This window comes from Sinohyriopsis cumingii, chromosome 9, assembly GCF_028554795.1.
Source record: "Sinohyriopsis cumingii isolate HCF-2022 chromosome 9, ASM2855479v2, whole genome shotgun sequence".
NCBI classification, from domain to species: domain Eukaryota; kingdom Metazoa; phylum Mollusca; class Bivalvia; order Unionida; family Unionidae; genus Sinohyriopsis; species Sinohyriopsis cumingii.
This window is the reverse complement of record NC_142969.1, coordinates 99,641,829-99,666,681: the sequence shown is the minus strand read 5'-3', so window position 1 is coordinate 99,666,681 and position 24,853 is coordinate 99,641,829. Positions and strand designations below refer to the sequence as shown.

Here is a 24,853-nt window from a genome sequence, read left to right as displayed (position 1 = left end):
GTAATATGAGGATAAAAAGTGGAAACTATATATGACATGCTAAAAATAAAATAAACTATATGAAAAATGTACGTTTAGTTGCTACTGGATCTGTTGCTGCTTAAAATTCACTCACTTCTGGTAAATGACACCATAGTCACTGATGAAACTGACATTGCAAATGTTTTCAATGATTTTTTCACCAACATTACCAAAAAGTTAAAAGAACCAGTGATAGAAAACAACTTTAATGAACTGATAAAGTTCTGCAGCAGCAAAATCTCTAAGGAAGTATGTTTCTCTATCCCATCAGTATAAAAAAACTTTGTTAAAAAATGTCTCAGTGAACTTGATACCAAGAAAGCTACAGGACTTGATCAGACTGGTCCATGACTCATTAAATCTTCTGCCTCTGTTATTGTAGATAGCATAATATTCATAATTAATTTAAGTACTGCAACTTGACCTGTCCCCAAAATATGGAAAACTGCAAAAGTAACTCCTATTCACAAATCGGGTTCTAAGGATGATGTTGATAACTATCGACCAATCTCAATACTACCAAGCTTGTCAAAATTGATTGAAAAACATGTCCATGAGTCATTCATGTCATATTTAACCAAATACTTGCCATTACACCCAAATCAATCAGGCTTTAGACAGAACCATTACTGTGAGACTGCCTTGATCTCCCTAACTGATAAATGGCTTCAAGCACTTGACCAAGGTAGAATAATAGGATCTGTATTTGTAGATTTCAGGAAAGCTTCTTACATGGTGGATCATGAAATCCTTTTTAAGAAACTGAAAATCTACCAGTGTGATGAAAGAACAATTAGATGGTTTACTTATTACTTAAGTGAGAGAACACATGTTTACATAAATAATGTTCTGTCTGAACCTGAAACAATTAGATATGGAGTACCACAAGGCTCAATTCTAGGTCCATTACTATTCATTCTATTTATTAATGACCTACCACTGTTACTAAGAGACTCAATATGATCTACAGATCTCTATGCAGATGACACAACATTGTCAAACATCCAAAACACAAAGCATGAACTCGAAATTTCTTTACAGAATGCCCTAAACAAACTGGAAAACTGGTGCACATGCAATTGCATGGTGGTCAATACTGGTAAAACTACAATATTACTTATCTCAACATGGCAAAGAAGGACAAATCTTGATAGTGGTGAACTATGTCTGACATAGAAGGATACAAATTTGCAAATGGTCTGTCATGATAGACTACTTGGTGTTCTGGTAGATAATAACCTATCATGGACTGAACATATCAGTAAAAAGAAGCCAATTCAAGTTTATGGCTTCTCAGTAGGGTAAGACATTTTCTCCGTGAAAGGCAAAGAAAACTATTTTATAACAGTTACATACAACCCTATTTGGACAACTGTAGTACAGTATGGGGTAATTCAAATGATAAAAACATAGCAAAGATGGCACATCTTCATAAAAGAGCATTTGGGCTAATATCACTCCAGAAAGAAAGCAAGGACAATTTAGCTGGTAGGTTAAAAATATTACCTATTAAAGACCGAATCTGTTTGAGAAAAGCCAAATTAATGTACAGGATATCTCATAATAGTGCTCTTGAATATTTACAATCACTATTCCAGTATAGGCAACCTGGTAATACTCCCCACCTGCGATCCATGTCTACCAAACAGTATAAAATTCCCAAACCAAATAAGAAGTTATTTAAAAAAAGTTTCCAATACTATGGAACTCTGCTCTTGAATAGTATTCCAGTTGAGACTAGAAATGCCCACTGTATTTCCTGCTTCCAAACCCAATATATCCAGTGGCTTCAGAGATGCAGCTAAAATAAATTCCATTGTATGAGGGCCTGAAGGTAGATTAGTTTTTTTTAGCTAATTGTGTTACCCTCTTTAAATAAGGTCATTATTATTATTATTATACTCGAAATTTACATGTTTTTCGTCTGTGTTTACATGACTAAGTCATCTAGATTTGATAATTTATAAAAACTAATTGCTGCTTACATCAATATCAGAGCCTTTACCTAAGTTATTGAATCTTTCATAGTTGTGATTCTAATCGTGAAAACTCTGTAAGTACTGAATGAAATCCGCGACCGCCATTTTGTACAGTGGAGATTACGACCCAGTTACTTTAAATAGCAGATATCGACCAGTGCAAAAACAGTGACCACGTGATATGACGTAATTGTCAGTCGCAGAAATGAATGTAGTATCTAATAGGTTGTTTTCCCTGAAGGAAGTGCTACGAAAACCGGTTTAAAATGGCTGATGTTTACAGCAGGCATCAAAAGGCGCTTCCATGCCAATGGAGTAGAGGCATCCAAAGACGCTTGCATATGAGGTAAAGGGTTAAGCAAGACCAAAAAAAATAATAAATGAACTCCAACTTTTACCCTTGTGCTCATGTGCGAGCAAAATATCCAATGAAAAATGATGCATGTAACACAAATAAGTACTAGGTTAATGGGAAATCTCTTGGAAGTTGATGTATTAAAAAATAGTCCCCAAAATGTGTTTCCTACTCACATTTCAGGCAAAAATGACAAAAGCTCCAGAGGTTAACACATTAACCCCTGGCGACGAGTATACTCGTTGTACTTTACACCCCTGATCTCCCGCGAACCTCGTTAAGTGGCAGAGTTTGCATAGCTTGTCTCCCGAGCGCCGAGTTTAAGAGGCAGTATTTAGCAAGGCCTTTCTCCCGCATGACGAGTTAACTCGGCGCAAACCATTGGTTTATTTAAAGCCATTTCCTACTAATGCAGGCAGTTTAACCAATCAAATTTTAGCTTACATAGACAGAGCGCACATTGCTGAACAGCGGGAAATTTTTTTCACTTCGATATCAGTTGATTTAGTGAAAATATTTCGATTTTAAATTGATGCAAATTGATGAGAAACAGCCTCTAGGAGCAGACTTTTACTTGACGGATTCTGATGGAGAATTTTTTGGATTTTAATCAGACGAGATTGATAGTGACATCGAAAAAGCTAATGAAAATAAGAGCAGTAGTGACGAAAATGAGAATGTTGAAGAAGAAGAAGAAAAAGAAAGTAGACCTGAGGATGATCGTAAATGATAAAACACATTGACAAGAGGCTATACCAAGGACCAGCAACAGATTTAGACCCTGATGCAAATGCATTTGATTTCGTGGAGCTTCTTTTTCTTTTGAATAATCGTTAAATAAATGTTTGGGAAATATACGTTGTTAACATGAGTGTTCATAGTTCAAGGTTTGTTAAGTGTTTTATTAGTTTTAAAAATTTCAGTGAGAGTTCTTAGGAAGAAAGGTAAGTAAAGCGCAAGTAAAATATGCCCATTTGTGTACAGTATTCCTAGGATGTTTAGTTTACAAGAGACGACAAGTGGAATTTTTGTTTACATAAAATATAATTGTTTCATGTGTTGATGGTGTTAATAATTCTTTGTGAATTCATAATGGATTTTATGGATTATTCACGGCAAGAGAAGCAAATTGGCAAGTACATCATTTGTTTTCACCATCATGCATTAGTTTTATTTCTGCATGTAGCATGAAATTTATACCATTATGTAGGTGAGTTTATTGAGAACTGCCATGCCAAATTTCAGCTGAATTAAATGAATACAAATAAAATAATAACAATTTTATTGCAAGTAGCCCCCTCTGTAAAAATCTGCAATCCAATTGCTGTCAGCTAGTCTCAGGGATACAGGCACTGGAAAGGCTAATACTGCCCTAGGTGATCTCTGCAAGTATGCTTCAGGGGACTGCCTAGCTGTTTGGCTCAGGGGTTAATGTGTTAATGAGTTAACTATAAGATTCAGAGTGTCACCTGTGCCATATTCTCAGTCCACGTAAAGCCCGCCTGAAATTTGGGCATTTTAAGCAAAATATACCCTTAATCTACCTAATATCCAGGCAGAATATGCCTAAGAATTTTGTACGATTGGTTGTACCCTGCAATGCAAGTGTGGTTTTTAAAAAATTAATTTTATTGTACAGTTTCATGTTGCAAATTGATGGATTGGATTGCAACCATTCTTTCTTAAGTTTAAACCACACATGCACATTCATAAAGAATATACACTATTCCACCCTGTCAGGTTTAAATTAATATTTGAACAAGAAGAAAAAAGGATAGACTGAAATAAAAGGAATAAGAAAATATGTTGATCATTATCAACGAAGGACGATCTAGTTATTTGAACTTTCTTCAAAACTTGTATTCTGAAGGATCAGGATATTGAGGCAGAGTATGTGTAGTGCTGCCAAGTAAAACTTTTATATTTGACCAAAATAGGAAATAACTATCTACTATAAAACTTGAAATCCAATTTCATAAGAAAAATATTACTAAAATCCTAGTAAAAATATCACTTAACATATTAACCCCTGGAGCTTTTTGTCATTTTTGCCTCAAAATCGAGCAGGAAACACATTTTGAAAGCTATTTCTGAATAAACTCGAAAACACCAAATCCCCGGTCATCTTTCAATAACATACTGCCTAGCTGTGTTAGAAACATCGTTTTTCGTTGGCTATTTGACTCGCGCATGAGCAGAAGGGTAAAAGTTTTTGCTAAATGGAGCCATTATTTTTGTATGGAGACCACTCTTTATTCTAAATGCCCATCTTATCCTACTTTTTGCAAAGGTTCATCTGTCTGTTTGCGGTTCATACTGGTTTGCCTTAGATCTGAGACCAAAAAATATAACATCTGGACATAAAATCGGATTCCGATCATGAGCAAATTTTGGGTTAAAAAAAGTCAGGTCCAAAAAAGGAGATTTTTCTATCTGTATTTTGTAGTGCAACTAGATATTCCAGATTATTGGTATCATTGTAGAGCTACATCTGTCCACCTTTCTATAATACAACCCACTTTAGTGTATCATGCATGACCATGACGCTACAGAGCTCGGCAATAGGCTACTACCTCCTGCCCCGTAAAGTCGTCGCTAGGAGTTAATGTGTTAACTTTGTTCCCTTGATCTGCTTTGATTTAAATGGTAATAGTGAATACCTGATTTAAATGATCTATGTTTCAAATATTCTTTATAAAACTGGATAATTAGGTTCCAATCTTGGATGGTGTTACAAAAAGAAAGCTATGCTATTAGCATGGTGTAGCAAAATTAAATCTACTACTACTGACAAAATAGAGATGGTTACAAATCTTTGGATAAGTTAAGATAGGCATTTTCTTTATTTAAATCATATCATGATTCAGTTTTATTTGTTTTGCTCTGTCATCTTGTTAGCATTCCCACACTTACAACCTGATGTCTGATCCTTCATCTTGTTCAAGGTCTAAACTATTTATACTTTTTACCTGCAAATACTTGTGCAATAGTAATTAGAAGTTCTGCTTATAATCAGAAATGTTTATTTATCAACACTGATCACATTTTTCACCCCATCAGATTTGTACTGTTGGCATGTCATGCAGTTTGAAGTGAAACTGAACCTGATGTGAAGATGTATAATAATTTTTAAGAAATTAAGAACATATATGACAATCGTATAATTTCATAATCAGCAGTCAATTAAATTTATTACATTTGTTTGCTGTATCCTTAGCACATTTTTGAGAATTGACTGCTGGCAGGTTACAGATTTTTCTGAATTGTGGTCTTTTTTTTAACTTCTCACTTTAAGCCAGGTGTGTATCCAAATGTAATGCAAATCTGTTGCCAATGACTGAAAGACTGCAGGATACTAGTACAAAGGTTTTTAGAAGAAAAAAATGTACAGTAGTCCCCCTCTTGAACGGCCCTCCTGACCAGCGGCCACCCGCTCCTTACGGCCAGAATCCGTTGGCACCGACGAGTTTGTGTTCAAAAGTACCCCTCGCGAAAGGCCACCCGGCTAACGCGACCAGCATATTAGTGCAAAATCATAAAATTTACCCCTCACAAGTGGCCGCATTTTATTTGAATATGTATCCAGAACAAGTATTGTATTCATAATGTGTGTTAAGTAATCTGATTTTTGTTTCCCGATGTCAGGTTTTCGTTTCTGAAAGAAGTGTTGAGTAAAGTACATTTACCACTAAGGTTAATATTATATCATTTACGCCTCACGGGAAGCCAAATTTATTCCATAAAAACCGAGAAAGACTCAAATTTTAATCCATACAAAAGGGTGCATACATGTAAACCAATTAGCCTTACTGCTGTGTTATCATAAGATGTCCGGTTTAGTCACTCTGACAATTATCGAACAGTAGAAACAGCTGAGAAGTGGCAGTATCGATGTACAATACCCAAGTCAGCAGGAAAATGGTTTAACCCTTTACCTCATAGAGCATAGTGACAAAGTGCAGCACGCTATAAATAGAACACCTGTTACCTAGCAGACCGCATCCGCATAGCCATGCCTGTGAATTGTTAAGCAATGTAGTGGTGTTAACGTTTAACAGCAGTTTTAACCATTTTACGTTTTAGGTAGACATCTATTATATATGGAAAAATTGAAGAGTAAAGTCCGATTGTTATAGCTGTGTACTTATTTTTCACGGAAGAATATTCTATGTGCTTCAAAATCATGAGAGAACTCGTTCACCGTCATGTCCGTGAGGCCGCGTGACCGACCGTAGCTGCCATTTCCCATACTCGAAATTTACATGTTTTTCGTCTGCGTCTACATCACTAAGTCATCTGAATTTGATAATCAATAAAAACTAATTGCTGCTTACATAAATATCAGAGCCTTTACCTTAGTTACTGAATCTTTCGTGGTTGTGATTCTACTCGTGAAAATTTCGTAAGTACTGAATGAAATCCTGCCTGTGAACTGTTAAGCAATTTAGTGTATGTTACGTTTAACAACAATTTTAACCATTTTACATTTTTGGTACACATATATTATATGTGGACAAATTTAAGAGTAATGTCTGATTGTTATAGCTGTGTAATTATTTTCCACAGAAGAATTTTTTTATGTGCTTCAAAATCTTGAGAGAACTCGTTCACCGTCATGTCCGTGAGGCCGCGTGACCAACCGTAGCTGCCATTTCCGATACTCGAAATTTACAAGGTTTTCATGTGCGTCTATTTCACTAAGTCATCTGAATTTGATAATTTATAAAAACTAATTGCTGCCTACATTAATATCAGAGCCTTTACCTAATTTATTGAATCTTTCGTGGTTGTTATTCTAATCGTGAAAACTTCGTACGTACTGAATGAAATCCGCGGCTGCCATTTTGGAGAGTGGATATTACGACCCAGTTACTTTAAATAGCAGATATCGACCAGTGCATGAATAGCGACCACGTGATCTGACGTAATTGTCATTCGCAGAAATGAATGTAGTATGTAATAGGGGGGTTTTCCCTGAAGGTGGCGCTACAAAAACTAGCTCAAAATGGCTGATGTTTACAGCAGGCGTCAAAAGGCGCTTCTATGCGAATCTTGCAGAGGCGTCAAAAGGCGCTTCCATGCGAATGGAGTAGAGGCGTCTAAAGATGCTTGTATGAGGTAAAGGGTTAATAGCCTTTATGGCTTCCCTTAGTAAGATGTTGAGCTTGTTCACTTTGGTAATCAGTGGCTATTACTACTGACAATAATTGTCAAAATTACGAATCCTAGCGGCCGCGAGGTCAAATCTGCGTAATGTTAATAGTACATATCGAAGCCGTTTTGGCTTCTCTCATCTAGTTTCAAGAAATGTATAAAAACAATAGGGTACCAGACTGCGACTAATGAATCATGTGACAAGATCACTTCCTTTAAAAACACACGGCAATTTGTTTAGATGCATACAAAATTGTTTTATCAGCATTGTAGTTGGCAACATGAATAACTTACTGCAAAAAGATCAACATGTCATCGAGGAAAATAAAAATTCTCAGTTTAGAGGAGAACGTGAAAGTAATTCAACTGACGGGGGGTGGGTGGGGCGGGGCGTCAAGGATCCTTGCAGAAAACTAACGTCGGGAAGACTCAGATAAACAATATCGTGAAAGATAATGAAACAATTCTGCAGAAGTGGAAAGGTGAAATGGACGGAGAAAGGAAGATTGTTTGAACCAGGAGACGTTTGAATCCTGATTTGAAAGACAAGAAAAAGCAAACATTTTTTCAGTTGAACTGGGATATGACGCCTTTGCCGCAAGTAACGGATGGTTGCACAGATTTCAAGTGCGACACAGTATCAAGTGTTCTGTCATTAGCGGCAAATCAGCTGATGTTAATAATGAAGTTGTCGAAGACTGGAACAAAAGACTAAACGATATATGCAGGGGATATGACAGCAAGGATATTTTTAATGTGATGAGACTGGTTTGTTTTTTAGATTGTTACCAACAAAGTGACGTGGTGTGAACTGTAACATAATTATAAAGACAGTGTTAAAACTGTATCAATGGTTATTCATAGCATTCTTTTGCAAATGATGACAAAATTTGTTTTACGTTTATTTCACATCATGCATGTAATTTTTTAATTAAAATATTTAATATTTAAAATTAAATGTACTTGTGACTTTTTTCATATGTATTTACTATTCGCATTTGTCATCCTCCTCTAAAAAGGCCACTTCCCGGCTGCATTAGGGGTGGCCTTATAAGAGGGGGACTACTGTAATAATTGTATCTTACAATCAGAACTTGTGCTATAGGTACCAGATGCAAGAAAATAAAAGATGTTAAAATACAACCCTAAAGTACGCCACATGAGATTATCAAAGGTCTGTGTTCTGCATTGTGGTAACACTAACTTTTTGTTGTCAAATACGATTCAAATCAGGCAATACATACACTGCTGTTGGGCATTTCTGCGCACCTAAGGTTTTCGTTTCCAATATTGAAGCAAAACGCATACTGAATTCAAGTGATTGACAAAAATAAAATACATCAATGCTTACCATTTGAAAAGATGCAACTGTCATCAGAATATTCTGTTCAACATAATATTAATTTTGTACACAGTGGATGCCACCCCCGTTTTCCTGACTCACGATATGTCGGCCTATTCTACGCACAGCTTTGAAAAGATGTAATATTTATCTATCATACTATAGAAATGAAATGTATTACTTTGGACTTTGTCAGCAGTTCAGTCGAGTAATTAGGTCAGGTTTATAGCTAGTTTTACAAAATTCAACGTACAAATGCCAATAAATGGCAAGAGATATTAAGGTAACTAAACCAATGTTGTAAAAATGTTAGGAAAGTTCAACATTTTATGAAAAATAAGCTACTACGGGGAAGAGAAACAACAATGAATAGGATGTTGTTGTTGTTGTTGTAGGGTTTAACGCCATTTTTCAGCACGCGATAGGCTATACATGGCGGCCAGTATTAATGGTGGAGGAAGAACCCAGGAAAACCCTGGAAAGAACCACCGACCCACGAGAAGCTACTGGCAAGCTTTCTCACATATCCACATTAGCCGAATCCGAGACTCGAACCCACGCAGACAGAGGTGAGATGGCAGTGATCCGTAACGAAGAGCGCTTTAGACCACTCGGCCACTCGGGGCCCCTGAATAGGATGTAACTTGTTTACAACATCTTATTCATGGGGAAAAATTATTACAGAATTTAGAAACAGACTATACGCCGGTGAATATGTTGAGAATTTGTTTTAGCAGGAATTAGACACGTTGGGTAGCAGACAATTTTTTTTATGTGTGGGACAACTTCTTGCAAATTTGGAAACTTGGATTAAAATAGTTTTGTTTTAAGGTACACATTTCCATCTTTTATACAATGTATTTATTTGTATGATTCTAAAAGATGCAAACTAAATCGAATTTTCTGGGTTACAGGTTCAAGAAGGTCATGGAGTGGATCTTCACATTACCATTTAGAAATCACATTTTTATGTGCATTTAGAGTCTAAATGTGGGATATTTTTGTACACGTTATAAATATCACTTTCCTTAATTAAAGTATGATTGTTCTTTCTTGATACAAAATGGATTTTTTAACCTAAATAACACGTGATCCAATGTTTACAGAAATGACGTATCATTGCGCAGAATTACCCGACATAGCAGTATATGACTGCTGGACCTAACAACTGTTTGCACAAAAATATCTTGATTCTCATTTGCCATTTTTTTAAAGTTTTTCAAAAGTATGATTATTCAAGTGTAGAAACCTTAGACTTTTTGACAGACACTCGATTCATGGAGAAACCAATAATAACAATTAACAAGGATTGTGTTATCATTGTTTCTCCACGAATCAAGTGCCTGTGCTGTCTAAACCTTCTTATTATGTTACAAAAAGATGGATGAAATAGTACATTACATTCCTTAAAACATGACTGCAGTTCATAAAGCACAATATTTAGAGATAAAATGTTTTTAAGTTGTACATTATGTTAAAAGGCCTATTCAACCGACTGTAACTTAAACACTGTGAAGAATACCCGTGCCAAATTAGAGACAGAACGGTCTGCGTCGAACACGTGATTTTATCCAAAGGCGAGATCGTAATCTTAACCGTCCAATGGGGGGGGGGGGGGGGGAGGGGGAGCTGGAACACTTTGCAAATGTATTTCCGGCCACTTAAATGCTTGAATTTTTTGCTTCCCATTTCCTCTAATTTCTTGAATATAAAACCTTATTCAATCATCAATTTAGTTGTGACAAAATAAGAAGAAAAAAATAACATGGTCGGAAATTACTTTTCGCCATCTTGAAAAATTGACAAATTAAATAGGCCTATAAAAAGTCTGACAATACATTCCCGTTTGTTTGTATCCCCCTTCCGATTTCAATAACGAAAAGGTTTAATGTGATAAAAAGTGCAGAGAACTAAGTCAACTGAATCATTGATTTATAATTTCTAACAGACTGTAACCAGAATGGCATAAATACTGGCATCCCCTGCACCTTTCATGCTTAACAGGCTTTCCATAACAAAACGGCGTCATATTGCGTACACTATGGGCTAAATTAATTTTTTTCCATCAGACGACATAATGACGTAGTTCATCCTGTTCGGCAACTGCCGGATAATTCCGTAAATTACATAACATTAAGATTTTATAATTGTATCCCTTTCCACACATGAACATAGAAATTAAACCGCTTGTTAAATCCACGTGAAAGGCAAATTTGTTGTTGTCATTCTTTTTCTTTGCTTGATTCGACGTTAATATCGGAAGCAGACGAATTATGTATGTACATTTGTAGTTGTGCACACACCCCTTTGCTGAAAATGGACTTGTCGATGAACTGGAAATGGATCTCGAGCATGTCCGTATATTATATTGAGAACTTCCGTTAAGCATAAAAATGCACAGGAGATGTCGGTAAGGGCCACTCTATTCTCAGTCACTTTAAAAATTATAAATCAATGAAATAATTGACTAAGTCCCTTGCTCTTTTTATCAGGGGGTACAAACAAACGGTTTGGTACAGTCAGACAATAGTCGGTCCATTAGAAACCTTGTTGGCGTGATGCGATATTGTCAAAGCATGAATGGACTTCTTGTTTTGACCCAAACCACCAATTCCTGGTGCAAGCAACTCACAACATGCGTTTCATTACAATGGCACTCCTGGGTGAATATTCTGAACTAATTTTCTTCACACGAAAAATAAATGACTGTACGTTTACCAGACACCAATCTTTCTTTAACGTTCGAGGTGTTAAAAATTGATCACAATAAATATAATAATATAAAACAAGTTAAAGTTGTAGCTATAAAAATGGATCTTACCGGACTGAATGCATTCCTTCAGCGTTCCACCACATTTTGTTTTCTTGCCCTTCAACTTTTCGTAAACTTCTGGAGTCAAATATTTTTTCAGTAAAGACTTGCAATCAGTTGCGTTTTTCAATTTGTTCCAAAGTTCTTCTAACGACATGGTGCAAACTATATTTCAAAATAATTAAAACAAAGGAGAAACAAAAACAAAAACACAACTAACTCTAACAACGTAAAAACTGCAGACTGATTTAAAAATGCGTTGAAACGTTGCTATGAGCGCGCGACTTCCATCTGGCATCAGTGATTGGCTGATATCGCATCTCTGTGACGTATTGTTTTTATACCATGGAGACTTGGCGCGCGCCAAAATACGATCTGCTGCTGTGTAGATCATAGTTCTTTTAAAAACTGCTTTTCATTGACGTAATTAAACAAAAGAAATGAAAGGGACAGTTCACTATAAACTGTGTCACACTTCCGTTGCTCGCTAGTCATGATGCTGGTTTGCTAATTTGGGAAGCATAAGACAAAATTCTCTCTCTCTCTCTCATTTTCATCGTCATCAACCACTTAGTGTATAGAAATATAGGAGACAATATAACTAGTGAATACAATATCCCCCGAGGCATTCTTTTACAACGGTCATTTAGTGGTGGTGGGGGTAAACTGTGTTTTATTTTTCGTTTTTTTTTTTTTTTTTTTTTAAATACCCATGGTTTTCATCCACACAATGCAATACAACGTTACAAATTACGCCATTATGACAGCGCCTATAGGAACACTTAATCCAGACTTTGCTGCTTCCATACAACCCTGATGTGCTCCAGATGAATTTTGGCTGAATCCTGTTATCAAAGATTGGCTGAAGTGCAGACGATCTCACATCCAGGATGTGGCTGAACGTGCTGCTCAGAAAGAAAGAACTTTTGAGTAGTGCACTAATATTCAGAACTTTTTTTAAAGCATCCCTTGTATATGGATCAATTGCAACGTCGAAACACGAGCTACACACGATGTAAAGATTGTGCTGATAAATGAAATTTAAATGTGTTTTATAGAAGAAAGTAAAAACGTCAGAGAAAAAAAGATACACTGCGACAAAAATTGCAAGTGAAAGTACAAAATGCTATAAGAAGTTGTTCAATTTTCAATTAAAATAAAAGTCGATATCTCACTAATATTACAATGGAAAAAAACAAACAACGCAAAACAGACTAAAAATGTTCAACAATACTTCACTGATTGAAAATATTACAATATAAATGTAACGCAATTTGCTTGAAGCAGAAATAAGCAGAATGTTATAGATGGAAATTATATCCTCTTGACTTCGTGTTCCAATTTGGAGAGATATTGCACGAATTGTTGCCACAGTGTTACACGGTCTGGCAGAATCATGAATCATTCAGTCAGATTTAAAGACTTTGAATGTAAATATGTTGCGAAATTTGTAATTCGTATATAAACTTTTTCCCCAGAAGAGTTTCTCTGAAACACTTCATTTAACGTGTCAGTTTAATTAGTAATGCTTATAGCGAGAGTAAGGACAACACTATAATGAACATTTCCGCGTAAAGTTCATTGGCCAGAAAATTAATGAGGTTTAAAGTACGCTTTCTGGTCAGTGTAATGACAGTTTATAGCTTATTTAAAATTTCTAGTCAAAATAATATATTTGCTAGGGAATGTAACATTCAGTGAATTAAAAGCTTGTTTGGAATCGTTTAAATTTCCTTCCTTTCTTTCTTATCTATGCGTAGGATTCATGCAACAGTTCTAGAACATGTATGCATTAGAGCATTAAATGCTTCTCTTGCTCTCTCTCTCTCTCTCTCTCGTATATATATATATATATATATATATATATATATATATATATATATATATATATATATATATATATCGCATATATATATATATATATATATATATATATATATATATATATATATATATATATATATATATTTGTGTCCTATATATGTACTCTCATGCCTAGAACAATGACACCTATAAAGGATGTGAATCTTGATAAAGACTACACTCTTGTTTTAAAGGAGGACTCAGTGACCCATATGTCACACTCCACTGATTTTCTTGAAATTTATTTTTGAAGTTCATTTTTGGGTACTGTTCATCTTAGACTCATTCAAGTTTATAATATATCTTTTTTTGCAATCTAGTGTCAGTTGTTCGCTAATATTATTAGACGTTCTTTAATAAATTTAGAATTCGCGGTCGTAGTATACAAAAGTTCCTGGCAAACAGTATTTTTATTCAAATAGTTTTACAATGGTATTCTGACGCTAAGAAACAAAGAAAGTACTTCGCATTTTTGGTAATAGGTAACGTGCTGATTATATAGGATTCTACCATGCACTTTTATGTAAACATTAATGTATCCATCCTTTCTTTTCATAGTCAGTATATCAACCCATCATTCATTCAAGCCGTCATTCGAAGTTTTGCGCTGGTTACAAAGAAGCAGCATTTAGAAATGGCGGTGAATATAAGATGAGTGGATTTATTAAGAGAGACCTCTTTGGGTTCACCAGAATGCCATATATGAAACCAAACAGTATAACCTAGTGCCAAATTCACAGTCTAGATGTAACAGACAAATACTGTTACAATGTTACATTTCCCGCCAAGCAGACCCAGCAACTTGCGCAGAACTTTGTCACCTAAAAATGTCGTTTTGTTATATTCAAAGGTATGACAATGAACATAAAGAAGAATTGAACGATGACAAGAAAAAGAAAGGGACCATAGTGTGGGTTTGACACTTTCTTTAATTTTCAGTGTTCTTAAGAGACTGAAGTTAACCTTGGTAACTTTGTGGAGCTCATCGTACATGTGATAAGTGCATTCGAGAACCTTGCATTTCATCACTGTCGAAACTAGAAAAATAAAGTGGCTCTCGTACTCTAATTTTTCTGGGTGGAGTTAAACCCCACCGCTACAGCAAGAATAGGGGTGTAGGTAGAGTCAGAACACTTTCATCGTCTTTCTACCAGAAAGAGACGTTTATATTAAGAAATCATAGAAATGTAACAATATCACCATACAATAGAAGATGAGTTTAGCCATGTGCACTTTGGAAAATCCAAAGGTAGCTATTTTGTAAATTTAGAAGAGACTAGCCGAGTGTTAATCAATAGCTCAAACAATTTCAGTGGGCAGAGTTAAGTCATTTGCTCAAAAGTATGGAGAAAGAGGTTCATTTTTTGGAGAAAAAACAAAACTTTAATGAATGCATTGGTAGCACGACGGTAGGTTAACCTCTGTAAGACATTTCATTTTTCTATTGGACCAATATGAGGCATCGGCCTCAGCTTAACCATGTAATGGAAGTGAGTATGTTAAAATTTTCGAAGGAGTGTACTAATCATTACAAAGATGGAATATTCTAAGTCCGATGGGTTACTTCCCTTTGAATCGACTGCGCTGAAATGCAATACTCTCAGTTCAAGAGTGTACTTTTTTTTTCTTTCTAGGATAACTTCACCTTGGTATACTACCAGAAAATGTACTGAAGCAAAACATTACAGAAAAGTACTTTTGGGGTGTGTTTGGAAATTTCATTGCGATTTATTTGGATCAAATGTCACATCTAACCATAAAATGGAACCTGTTTTTTGTTTGTAATATGAACATAAATATTGATCCACACACACACACATTTTATAATGTACCTTTCTCTCTCTCTCTCTCTCTCTCTCAGACACCCAACTCCTCCATGTTAAACTCTCATTCTGTCTCTCTATCTGTCTCTTACTCACTTATATTACATCCAGACAACAAGGAGACAGACACCCACATGTTGCATATTAAATTCTCACCCTCAGTATCTCAGATCCACACCCACTCCATGTTAAATCTCTCTCTCTCTCTCTCTCTCTCTCTCTCTCCGTGTTAAATTCACCCTCTCCATTTAACTCACTGCTGTTTTCAAAACTTGCACAAACTCATCACCTAACGTTGTACGAAATTTTAGCTCACCTCAAAGTTTAAGTAATTTTTGCTAATGCGCCAAAAGATAACCAACTTCTTAGAATTTTGAACCAGACTGACTGACAACAAATAGAAAAGAATATGAATAATTTTTTTAGACAATACGTTTATCAGCTATATATTTCAAACACGGCGGCCTTATGTTAATTTCGCACTATAGCCAGAATCCCATAAACATGGCAGATAATGTTAATTACCATTGTTCATGTAATCCGGTGTTCATATTCATGATTTCGGTTACAGGTCAAACCAATCCATCGTGTTAAACATGTGGACCTTTTTGTAAACATGGGATTTCCCCAGAATCACACAAAAACGGAGACCTAATGTTAATTCCCCATGTCTGTCCAAGTGTCATTGCTGTAATGGATCCTAATGTTAATTGATATTGCCCCTTTATATTGGAAATCCCCGTGCAGGGCAGGATCAGGTCAAGTGTTGGGGTGGAGGGGTTCCAAAGTTTCAAAAGGGCCCTGACTTTCCTCGAAAGGGCACCGAAACAAATGTCTATGTGTCCATTTTCTCAAAGCATGGATAATATCTAATAAACGTGTGCAAGAATAAAACGATGGTCAAATTTCAAGTGACATGTGACTGTACATGTGTGTCTGTGTGTGTGTGTGTGTGTGTGTGTGTGTGTGTGTGTGTCCGTTTTCTTTTTTTATTTTTGTTAGCCAGGGGATCTTGAAACCCCGGAATAGCCGCCTCCCGATCCGGCCCTAGTCGTGGGTTCACAGTCAGAGTCCAAATATACTCATCATAATACACTGTTACAATAATAATAATAATAATAATAATAATGAGGACTTTGTATAGCGCCTAATCTTTAGAAGCTCTAAGCGCTTTACAACATTAGACAACACCTATAAAATAAAAAACATATATAATGCTATGATTACAAAAACAAACACCATGAAATTAGAAAAGATAACAAACATGCTGAAAAATATTTAAGGTAGGAAACATTATTAGGCTTTATGTTTGTTCTTGCAGTCGAAATAAGTGAGTTTTGAGAGCATTCTTGAATGGGATAACTGTGTCTTTGTGTCTAAGTTCAGTGGGCAATTCATTCCACGTTGCTGGGCCCTGGTATGCTAAAGAACGCTGTCCATATGACTTTGTTTTCATAGTGGGAATAATGAGTATACGATTGTCAGAAGAGGAGCGTAAGTATCTTGCTGGTGTCTACACATGGGTGAGGTCGGATAGTTATGTCGGACTGGAGTCCGTCAGTGAAACGTAGCACAGAGAACAAATTTTGTGTTTGATTCTGGATCGAATGGATAGCCAGTGCAGGGTACAGATTAGCGGGGAGGTGTGCTCTGATCGTGGTTCTCTAAGTATGATCCGAGCAGCTGTGTTTTGAACTTTTTGAAGTTTCTGGAGTAGATACCGAGATGAACCAGACAGAATTGAGTTACAATAATTCAGTCTTGAAAGTACTAATGAACACACAAGTGTTTTAGTGGCATCAACTGAAAGATATTTGCTAATGGGGCTGATGCGTCTCAGCTCAAGATATGCAGCCTTGCATATGTTCATGACATGTTGGTGCAATGTGAGAGTACTGTCCAGAGTAACACCTAAGTTTCGTACTGATTGTATGAATTTAATGTTGGTGTTGCTGATATTTATTGTTTGAGGTAAAGGATGTGAATGAGAAAGTCTTTGTGTTGTGATCAGAATGGCTTCAGTTTTATCATCATTCATCTGCAGCTTGTTACATGTCATCCATGATTTCACATCAGAAATGCACCTCTCTACACCTTGGATGGTAGCATCAACTTCAATTGGGTGGCTAGATTTGTATATTTGGGTGTCATCAGTGTACAATTGGTCAGACACTGGATGATTATCTATAACACTTGAGAGCGACTGAGTGTACAGAATGACGAGAACAGGACTAATAACAGACCCCTGTGGAACACCACAACATAGATCAACTGGGCTGGAGTGTATTCCATTTGCAGATACAATTTGTGTCCTGTTGACCAAGTGGGACTTGAACCACAGTAAGGCTGTATCATGAATGCCAAATACATGCTGGAGACGGTGAAGTAGTATATTATGGTCTATTGTGTCAAATGCTGCAGACAAATCAAGGAGGGTGAGAACTGTAAACTTTCCGATATCCAAAGCAGAGAAAATGTCATTAACTACTTTTAGAAGAGCAGTTTCAGTACTGTGCAAGGGCGATATGCAGATTGTACATTGCTAAAAAGACTGTTTGAATTCAGATGAGATACAAGCTGGGATAGAACAATCTTTTCTAAGATTTTTTATATGAATGTGATATTAGAAACTGGGCGGTAGTTCTTTAACTCGTTATGGTCTAGTGTTGGTTTCTTCAGCAGAGGCTTTACACTGGCAGTTTTGAAAAATGATGGGAATTCCCCTGATGAGAGAGAGGTATTAATAACATCAGTTAGTGAAGGCAATACTGGATCTAAGCACTCAAGCAGCAGTGATGTTGGAATTGGATCACTTTGGTGCACTCTTTATCAGGATTGTACGTACGAAATCCATAGAGACAGGTTCAAATGCTGCTAATGGTTGCCGCTCAAATTCTGTATCCCAACTGTATGGTGACGACGAAGTCAATTGAAATTGTGGTGTCAAGCTTATCTCTAATGGTTTGTACTTTGTCACCGAAGAAATTTGCAAACATGTCCGGAAGGACGACTGGAGAGAAGGTAGTTGGAAGTGGTGTAGATTTGTTCCTTGACATTAGCTTAGCTTGTTAGTAATCTCGACGAGCTCTTTACAGCTGGAACTTTCCATGATCTTAGTAGTGTAGTGGGCTGATTTCGCTGCATGGATTATATTTGTGACATTCTTCTTAGCGGCTTCATAGATTTGCTTATGAATAGTGAGTCTGGTGGAAAGCCAAAGCCTCTCATCTTTACGGCGGTCTCTTTTAGCAGTGCGAAGCTGGTCCCTAACACTGCTATAACACGGAGAACACGTTTGAATTGATACTCTGCACTTGGTAGCTGGGGCATGTTTGTCGAGCAATGAACGCAGGCAGTTATCGTGTTGTTCTGGTGTAGGAGGTAAGCAAGTTGTTAGGTTTGCTTGGATCTCATGTATTAGTTTGGTTTTATTTATCATACGGAGGTTTCTCTTAGTAGCAGATAAAGGTAGAGGGTTAGGGACTGATACGTCAAGATGACATATAATGCATAGGTGATCTGATGCAAGTTCATGGAATACCAGGGAGGACCGTAGAATGTTATCATCAGGTCTATGAAGAATCCAGTCTAAAAGGTGCCCATGTTTATGGGTGGGTTGGTTAACTGACTGTTTGAGGTTGAAATCATTAATGGAATCTATGAGTTTTTTATGTGTTTGGTTTTCCGGGACAGTCAAAGTGAAAGTTGAAATCTCCAAGAATAATCAGGTTGCCACCTATCGAATTTCCATGCTGCAGGAGATTCGGAAACTGCTCCAAAAAGAGAGATTCAGTCAGCTTGTTTTTTTTTTCTACTAGGAGGAGGGTGGTACAGGCAGAATAAAATGGACTGACTTTTGCTCCAGCGTGAGTGTGGTTTGGACTAGTTCAAACGATGTGTGGTCGAAATTGAATGTTGTGATGCGGTGAAGACGTTTGATCATGGAGTTCTTTGTGATGACAGCAATTCCACCTCCGCGAGAGTTACCGGGGAACGACTTGACCGAGTAACCAGTGGGTGTTAGATCCGCACACTTGCGCTCATCGCCTGATGTTTTTAGTCATGTTTCTGTCAGCAAAAAGACGTCGATATTCTGGTCGTTGATAAAATTAACTATTTCTGTGCGCTTTTCTGGTGGTCCTACTGATTGGGCATTGAATAATGCAATGCGCAGAGGTATCTCTTGGATAGTTGACACAAAGGTTGACGAATTAATAGGAATTTGAATTAGGTTATCTAAATTAACGGTAGAATTTTAAATTGTTGAGCCGGAAAGGGTATAAGGGAGATAACTGGAATTCTTCTTCCTGTTCTACGCCGGCCAGCTTTGAAACAACTTTTCTTTTTTCGCTTCTGTTTACATTTAGGTAATGATGAATGTAGTCTCAGTTCGTTTAGTCTAGAGCACAATGTAGTGTGGAGAGCCAAAGAGTGGTCATCTAAAGCATTTAATGAGGGTCCATCATAGCATAAACGGTTTGACTGGCGAGTATCAAGTGATGGCGGTTTGTTCAAAAACAAACGAAGTTGTAGCAGTGGAGCAAGACAACTGAGAAAAAGTTAATTGTTCTCGTTTCCAAAACAAGGAGATAAAGACACACATACAAACTGAACAGCCAATACATAATGAACACAATAACATAAACGAAGACAGGCAACAAGCACAAATATCATGAAAACAGCACAAACAAACGGAACAGCTGCTTCGAGCCTGTTAAGCGATAGCGGCCATCTTGTACATCAATTACCAACCCCAACCCCAACCCCCGGAAAACCGTTGTTGTCCAGTGTTAAATACCCGTTAGAGACCAGGCTCGTATTACCGTTTAACATACCGCAATGGATAGCGTGTACTATGTTATATAACTGTAATAATAGTTTAAAGAAATGCTTCAATCATGGGCGCCCAGAAATAAGGCATGGGGTGCCCCCCCCCCCATTTTAACTCTAAACATGTTTTCGCCTACATCCGTATCACTTAATAGCTAACTGCTACATATTTGCCCCAACCCCACCCCCCTAAAATAATTCTGCGGGCCGGCTTCAATTCAGAATCGTTTTTGTTTTTGACTGCACGAAATTGCGATAAAAAGTTAAGTAATGGAAAATTAGAACATATATATATATATATATATATATATATATATATATATATATATATATATATATATATATATATATATATATATATATATATGATTATGTGTAATATATTATGATACACAAAAACTATTATATGCTGACCGTCACAACCCTAATCTGTTATCATTCACCAAGAAATCACAGAGTGTAAATATTTTGCAAACAAACCTTAAATTCTTAGTGTGACAGGAGATAGCTGATTTCATTTAAGATGGCATGATATTAATTTTGCCTTAATCCTGAATCAATTAGAGTGAATCGAACTTTATTGAATTGGATTGATTGAGATTATTGTACTACAAAATGTCATTTCAGTCTATTTTGATAACAAAGAAATAAAAATTCATTGACTTTTCTTATTTTTGTTGTTGTATCTATCTGTTAGCCTAATGTGATTTTGTTAGTACAGTAATATGGTGGTGATCTGGAAATAGCTATCTGATGACATTCAAATTTCGCTCCTATTTATACTCTTCGAAAAAATAGTCATATGAATTATTTCTGACCAATCACTGCTTGTTGAGGGCGTCGAGAAAGGTCTGATTGTGCCAAACAAACATTCTACAACCGGTGACACAAACTTGTCCGTTTCGACTCTATCAGTAGCGAATTTATAAACATTTTGTATTATTTCCTGTCCGTCAAACATCAAAGTCCTTTGAGTCGTAATCACGGTTTCTATACATGGGCGAAGGTTATACAAGTACCAGTGAACGCTGACAACACTGACAATACATTAACTAGAATAAAAATGAACACAATATTAAAAGTTCAAAAAACATACTCATACTTGTATCAAAGAGGGTCATCATTTACAACGAACAAGTGAAATATAATTGCAGAAAAGATTAACTATGACAAATTAAGTGTGTGGAACCGGTCATTTAGGCAATCTTTTGTCGACCGTCTTGGCTGCCGTCGTATTTTGTAGATTCAGCTGATGAATTAGTCAAGCTTAGTGGTATTAAACTGCTGATTTGGATGGGAATTTATGTACGATAAACATATGTCTGGGTATGATAAATTCATATGAAGTAACATTCTAGAAGATTTAATGACTATTCAACGATGCGCAAGATCGAACTTGATGACAATACAGTTGCTATCACGTGATTTGCGATGAACAATTGCATACCGATGAAGAGGTTTTTTTTGCAAGTAACTGACTATATTGTACAAATGAAATTTGCCTTTGTTATTTAACAAACATTTAAACATAATGTCTTTTTAATCAGCAATACCAACAGCACTAGCAGCATTTGTCCTTCCACTGCCTGTAAACAAGACGTCGTTAGCACCGAAACTAACTTTTGTAGCAGAGTAATAATAGGAGTTTGAGAATTTTGTTACCGACTTGGGTAAATTTCTGCGTGGCCGAACCGGTTAGCATGCTACACGCCTGAACGAGACAGATGAGGTTGGAATCATACTCACAGAAAATTATATTTTTATTTGTCTTTCTTAATTATATTTTTTTTTTATTCAAATGGGATACGTCGAGACAGGTTGAGTTGCAACTGAAATTAAGTCAGTATCGACTACACTACCTACCACACACGCATAACTCTTTGAGAGGAAGTCTATTCTGTATTCAACTGTCTAAGATATAGTTTCGAACCATAATGACTCATCTGGGGCTACAAGTTCACATAGCCATAATCGACACTGACGTTAACACGTGTGCTGACTGAAAGAAATTGGTGTGCAACATCGTAAGATAACAAAACTAAACAAAATACTTTCGACAAAAACATCCATCCCCAGGCAACATTTTCATTTTATATGGGAATATTATATTAAACAGTTACAGAATGTAATATATAATATCATCGAAAACATCACCGTTCAACAAACATGGAGGATACTGTAAAAATCTGTATCCGTGGCTGATCCGGGAATAAAATGGCCAAACAGTTTTTGTGTTGGTGACATCACAGAAATTAAATATTTGTTTAGCCTGAAAATGCTTCATATTGATTCGTCATAAATGCTCAGAAAATGTATCTTCTTCAAATACGAATCCGGAGCTCCTTTATAAATTAGAGTTTCAACTAGCTTGACGGAAACTCGGCGAAGAATATAGCAAAATATAACGGGTCTCACTAAACGCCCCAAGACGCTCCAAGAACACCTTAAACTTTATATAATACCTACTTTATATTTCAACAACAGCACCAAAAATAATGCGAATATTTAGCGAAATTTTGTGTAACAGGAAAAGTAGTGAGGTCAGGAGTTACCGAGGGAAATAATTCCTGTTTTGACGAAGAGTGTTCCGGTATAGAAACGTGAATATTTATCAACATTTATAAATACCACAAATAAGTCGTTAAATAAGTTAAACAAAATCGCAAATTTATTGTATACAAAATTATTAGTTTATCTCAATAACAATTTAACTATTCATCTATTCCTTTATTTTAACAATTATTAGCATAGAGCAAAAACAATTCAATTATTCATTTATTAGTATGTGTTTAGCGTTTCTTGGTCCTCTCATTGACAGGCCTTCTTCGCTGATCAGGTTTTCGTGCAGTTCCTCTAGCCTTATTAATTAGGGTATATTTTCCATCTTGTGATTTGATGTACTTCATTTTCTGCATACGTTTAATGTCCTTGAGGAACTTTGCGAAAATCTCTGTCTTATACTTTTCGGATTTGCACCCCCAGACGCTGTCGTGTATATGTTAAATGTGTTCTTCTCTTGTCAACTGATAATTCCCGCTGTCTTGAAGAGCGCTTCTATAATCCATGAAATGAAGCTGTGTCACGCTGAAAAGCTTAGGTATTAGATCTTGCGCGTGTTTCGGTTTCCAGTCAACAAAGAGTTTTAGAATGTTATTGATGGACTCTGCGTTGCGTTTTTATTAGTCCAATTCACGCGTTCAGTATTTCTGCGGCTAGGTTCGAAAACGTATTTCTGAAGTCTCTGTTTCAAGTTGCTGGTGAAGTATGGTGCAAATGTCGGATGCTGTTCGTTGATGATTGTTTCCAGATGTTCTGATCGGCTTTCAAACTCGATTGTAGTATTTGCGTCTGTGATGCCACCGGTACCAAATATTTTAACTATTATTATGTCACGTTCACCCTTTTCAACCCCAATTTTATTTTGAAGGTAGTGCATCGCATTATCCTTCAGATGCTTAGTGCAAAGATAGCGTGTAGCTGAGGGGAATACATGTTCTATTGCCTTTGTTATGCCCTTCTCGTCATCACTTCCGAATTCCATTTTTTCCGACACTCGTACTTCCACGGATTCAATATCTCTGTCTAGCTCTGTAGCAATATGTTCCAGAAAACTCTTGTAATTTCTGTAAGAAGCGTCTTTGTGCAGAAGGACAGGGCCAATAAAAATCGGATGTTCGTTTGTACTGTTTCGGACAACCCTTTGAATTTTGTATACCAACGTGGTTACGTAAAAGTTTCCAAGATTACATGTTCTGTCTATACCTACTGGTTGTTTATTACCATACGTCAAGAAGTGTTGTAGGTCAGTAATTTGGTCTGGTGTATAGCAAATGATGGATGGTACCTGCTCTTTGATGTGTATTATTGTTTGCACAAACGGATGTTCATTTATAATTCCAAGGACTTCTAACATATCGTCGGCTACGTTGGCTTGGTTACGTCGTTTGTTTGCGGACTTCATCTTTTCATTGTACTTGAAGTTGCTTATTACTCTAGTGTCACAAGCGCCAGTCAATGAGTCGTCTTTCTTCAATTCACGATATATGTCTCTCGGTATCTGTTCTTTCATCCTTTCCTTTATTTTGTCAAAAGTGATCGGATGAGTTCTTACAAAATGTATTTCTCCTCGCCTATTACCATGTGATGCTGCGAGTGGTTGATAATTGCCTTAGTATTCATAAAGAGCGACGCTTCTGATGCTGGAGTCATTCTTTTTGACAAAATAAGATATCCTTTTCTTAAAAGCAGGGTCACTTTTAAGTGTAGCATAATATTTGCTCAAAATAACTACATTGTCGTCATCGGGTTGAGGATCCAGTTCTTCTCAAGTTACTTGGCCCTTTATTCAACGTTTAATGCAGCATTTCTATTCTTAACTTCTACATTTCTAAGGTATCCATTTTCAATAACAAAAGTTGATTTGACGGTATTACCTTTTGTAAAGTCCCAGATTGTCTCCTGCAGGAACATCTGTGTGTATATCTTTTTTTTTTTAACGATCATATGGTAAGCTTCATCATATTAATGCAATTTGCCTGAAGGTAATGGTCGGACATTGTCGGGACAAGGTAATATGCTTTCATTTGTACTATCATCTAAAACAATAGGTGTATCGCTTCCATTTTCTTCAATCACGAAGTTGTGGCAACCGGAAATTTCAGAATTGTTTGTTGG

The 24,853-nt window shown here is 36.4% G+C and overlaps 1 protein-coding gene and 1 pseudogene across 1 annotated transcript in view; both read right to left on the bottom strand.

The window, feature by feature from the left end:
* Positions 1-11,921, bottom strand: part of LOC149792336 (arginine kinase-like) — a 59,966-nt gene extending 48,045 nt beyond the window's left edge. The window contains exon 1 of the mRNA XM_089970909.1: positions 11,673-11,921. Within this exon, the coding sequence (XP_089827035.1) occupies positions 11,673-11,820 (148 nt within the window). The 5' untranslated portion in view covers positions 11,821-11,921. The remainder of the gene's footprint in view (positions 1-11,672) is intronic.
* Positions 11,922-22,968: 11,047 nt separating this feature from the next.
* The window catches only part of LOC149792335 (uncharacterized), a 72,078-nt pseudogene continuing 70,193 nt past the window's right edge, over positions 22,969-24,853 (bottom strand).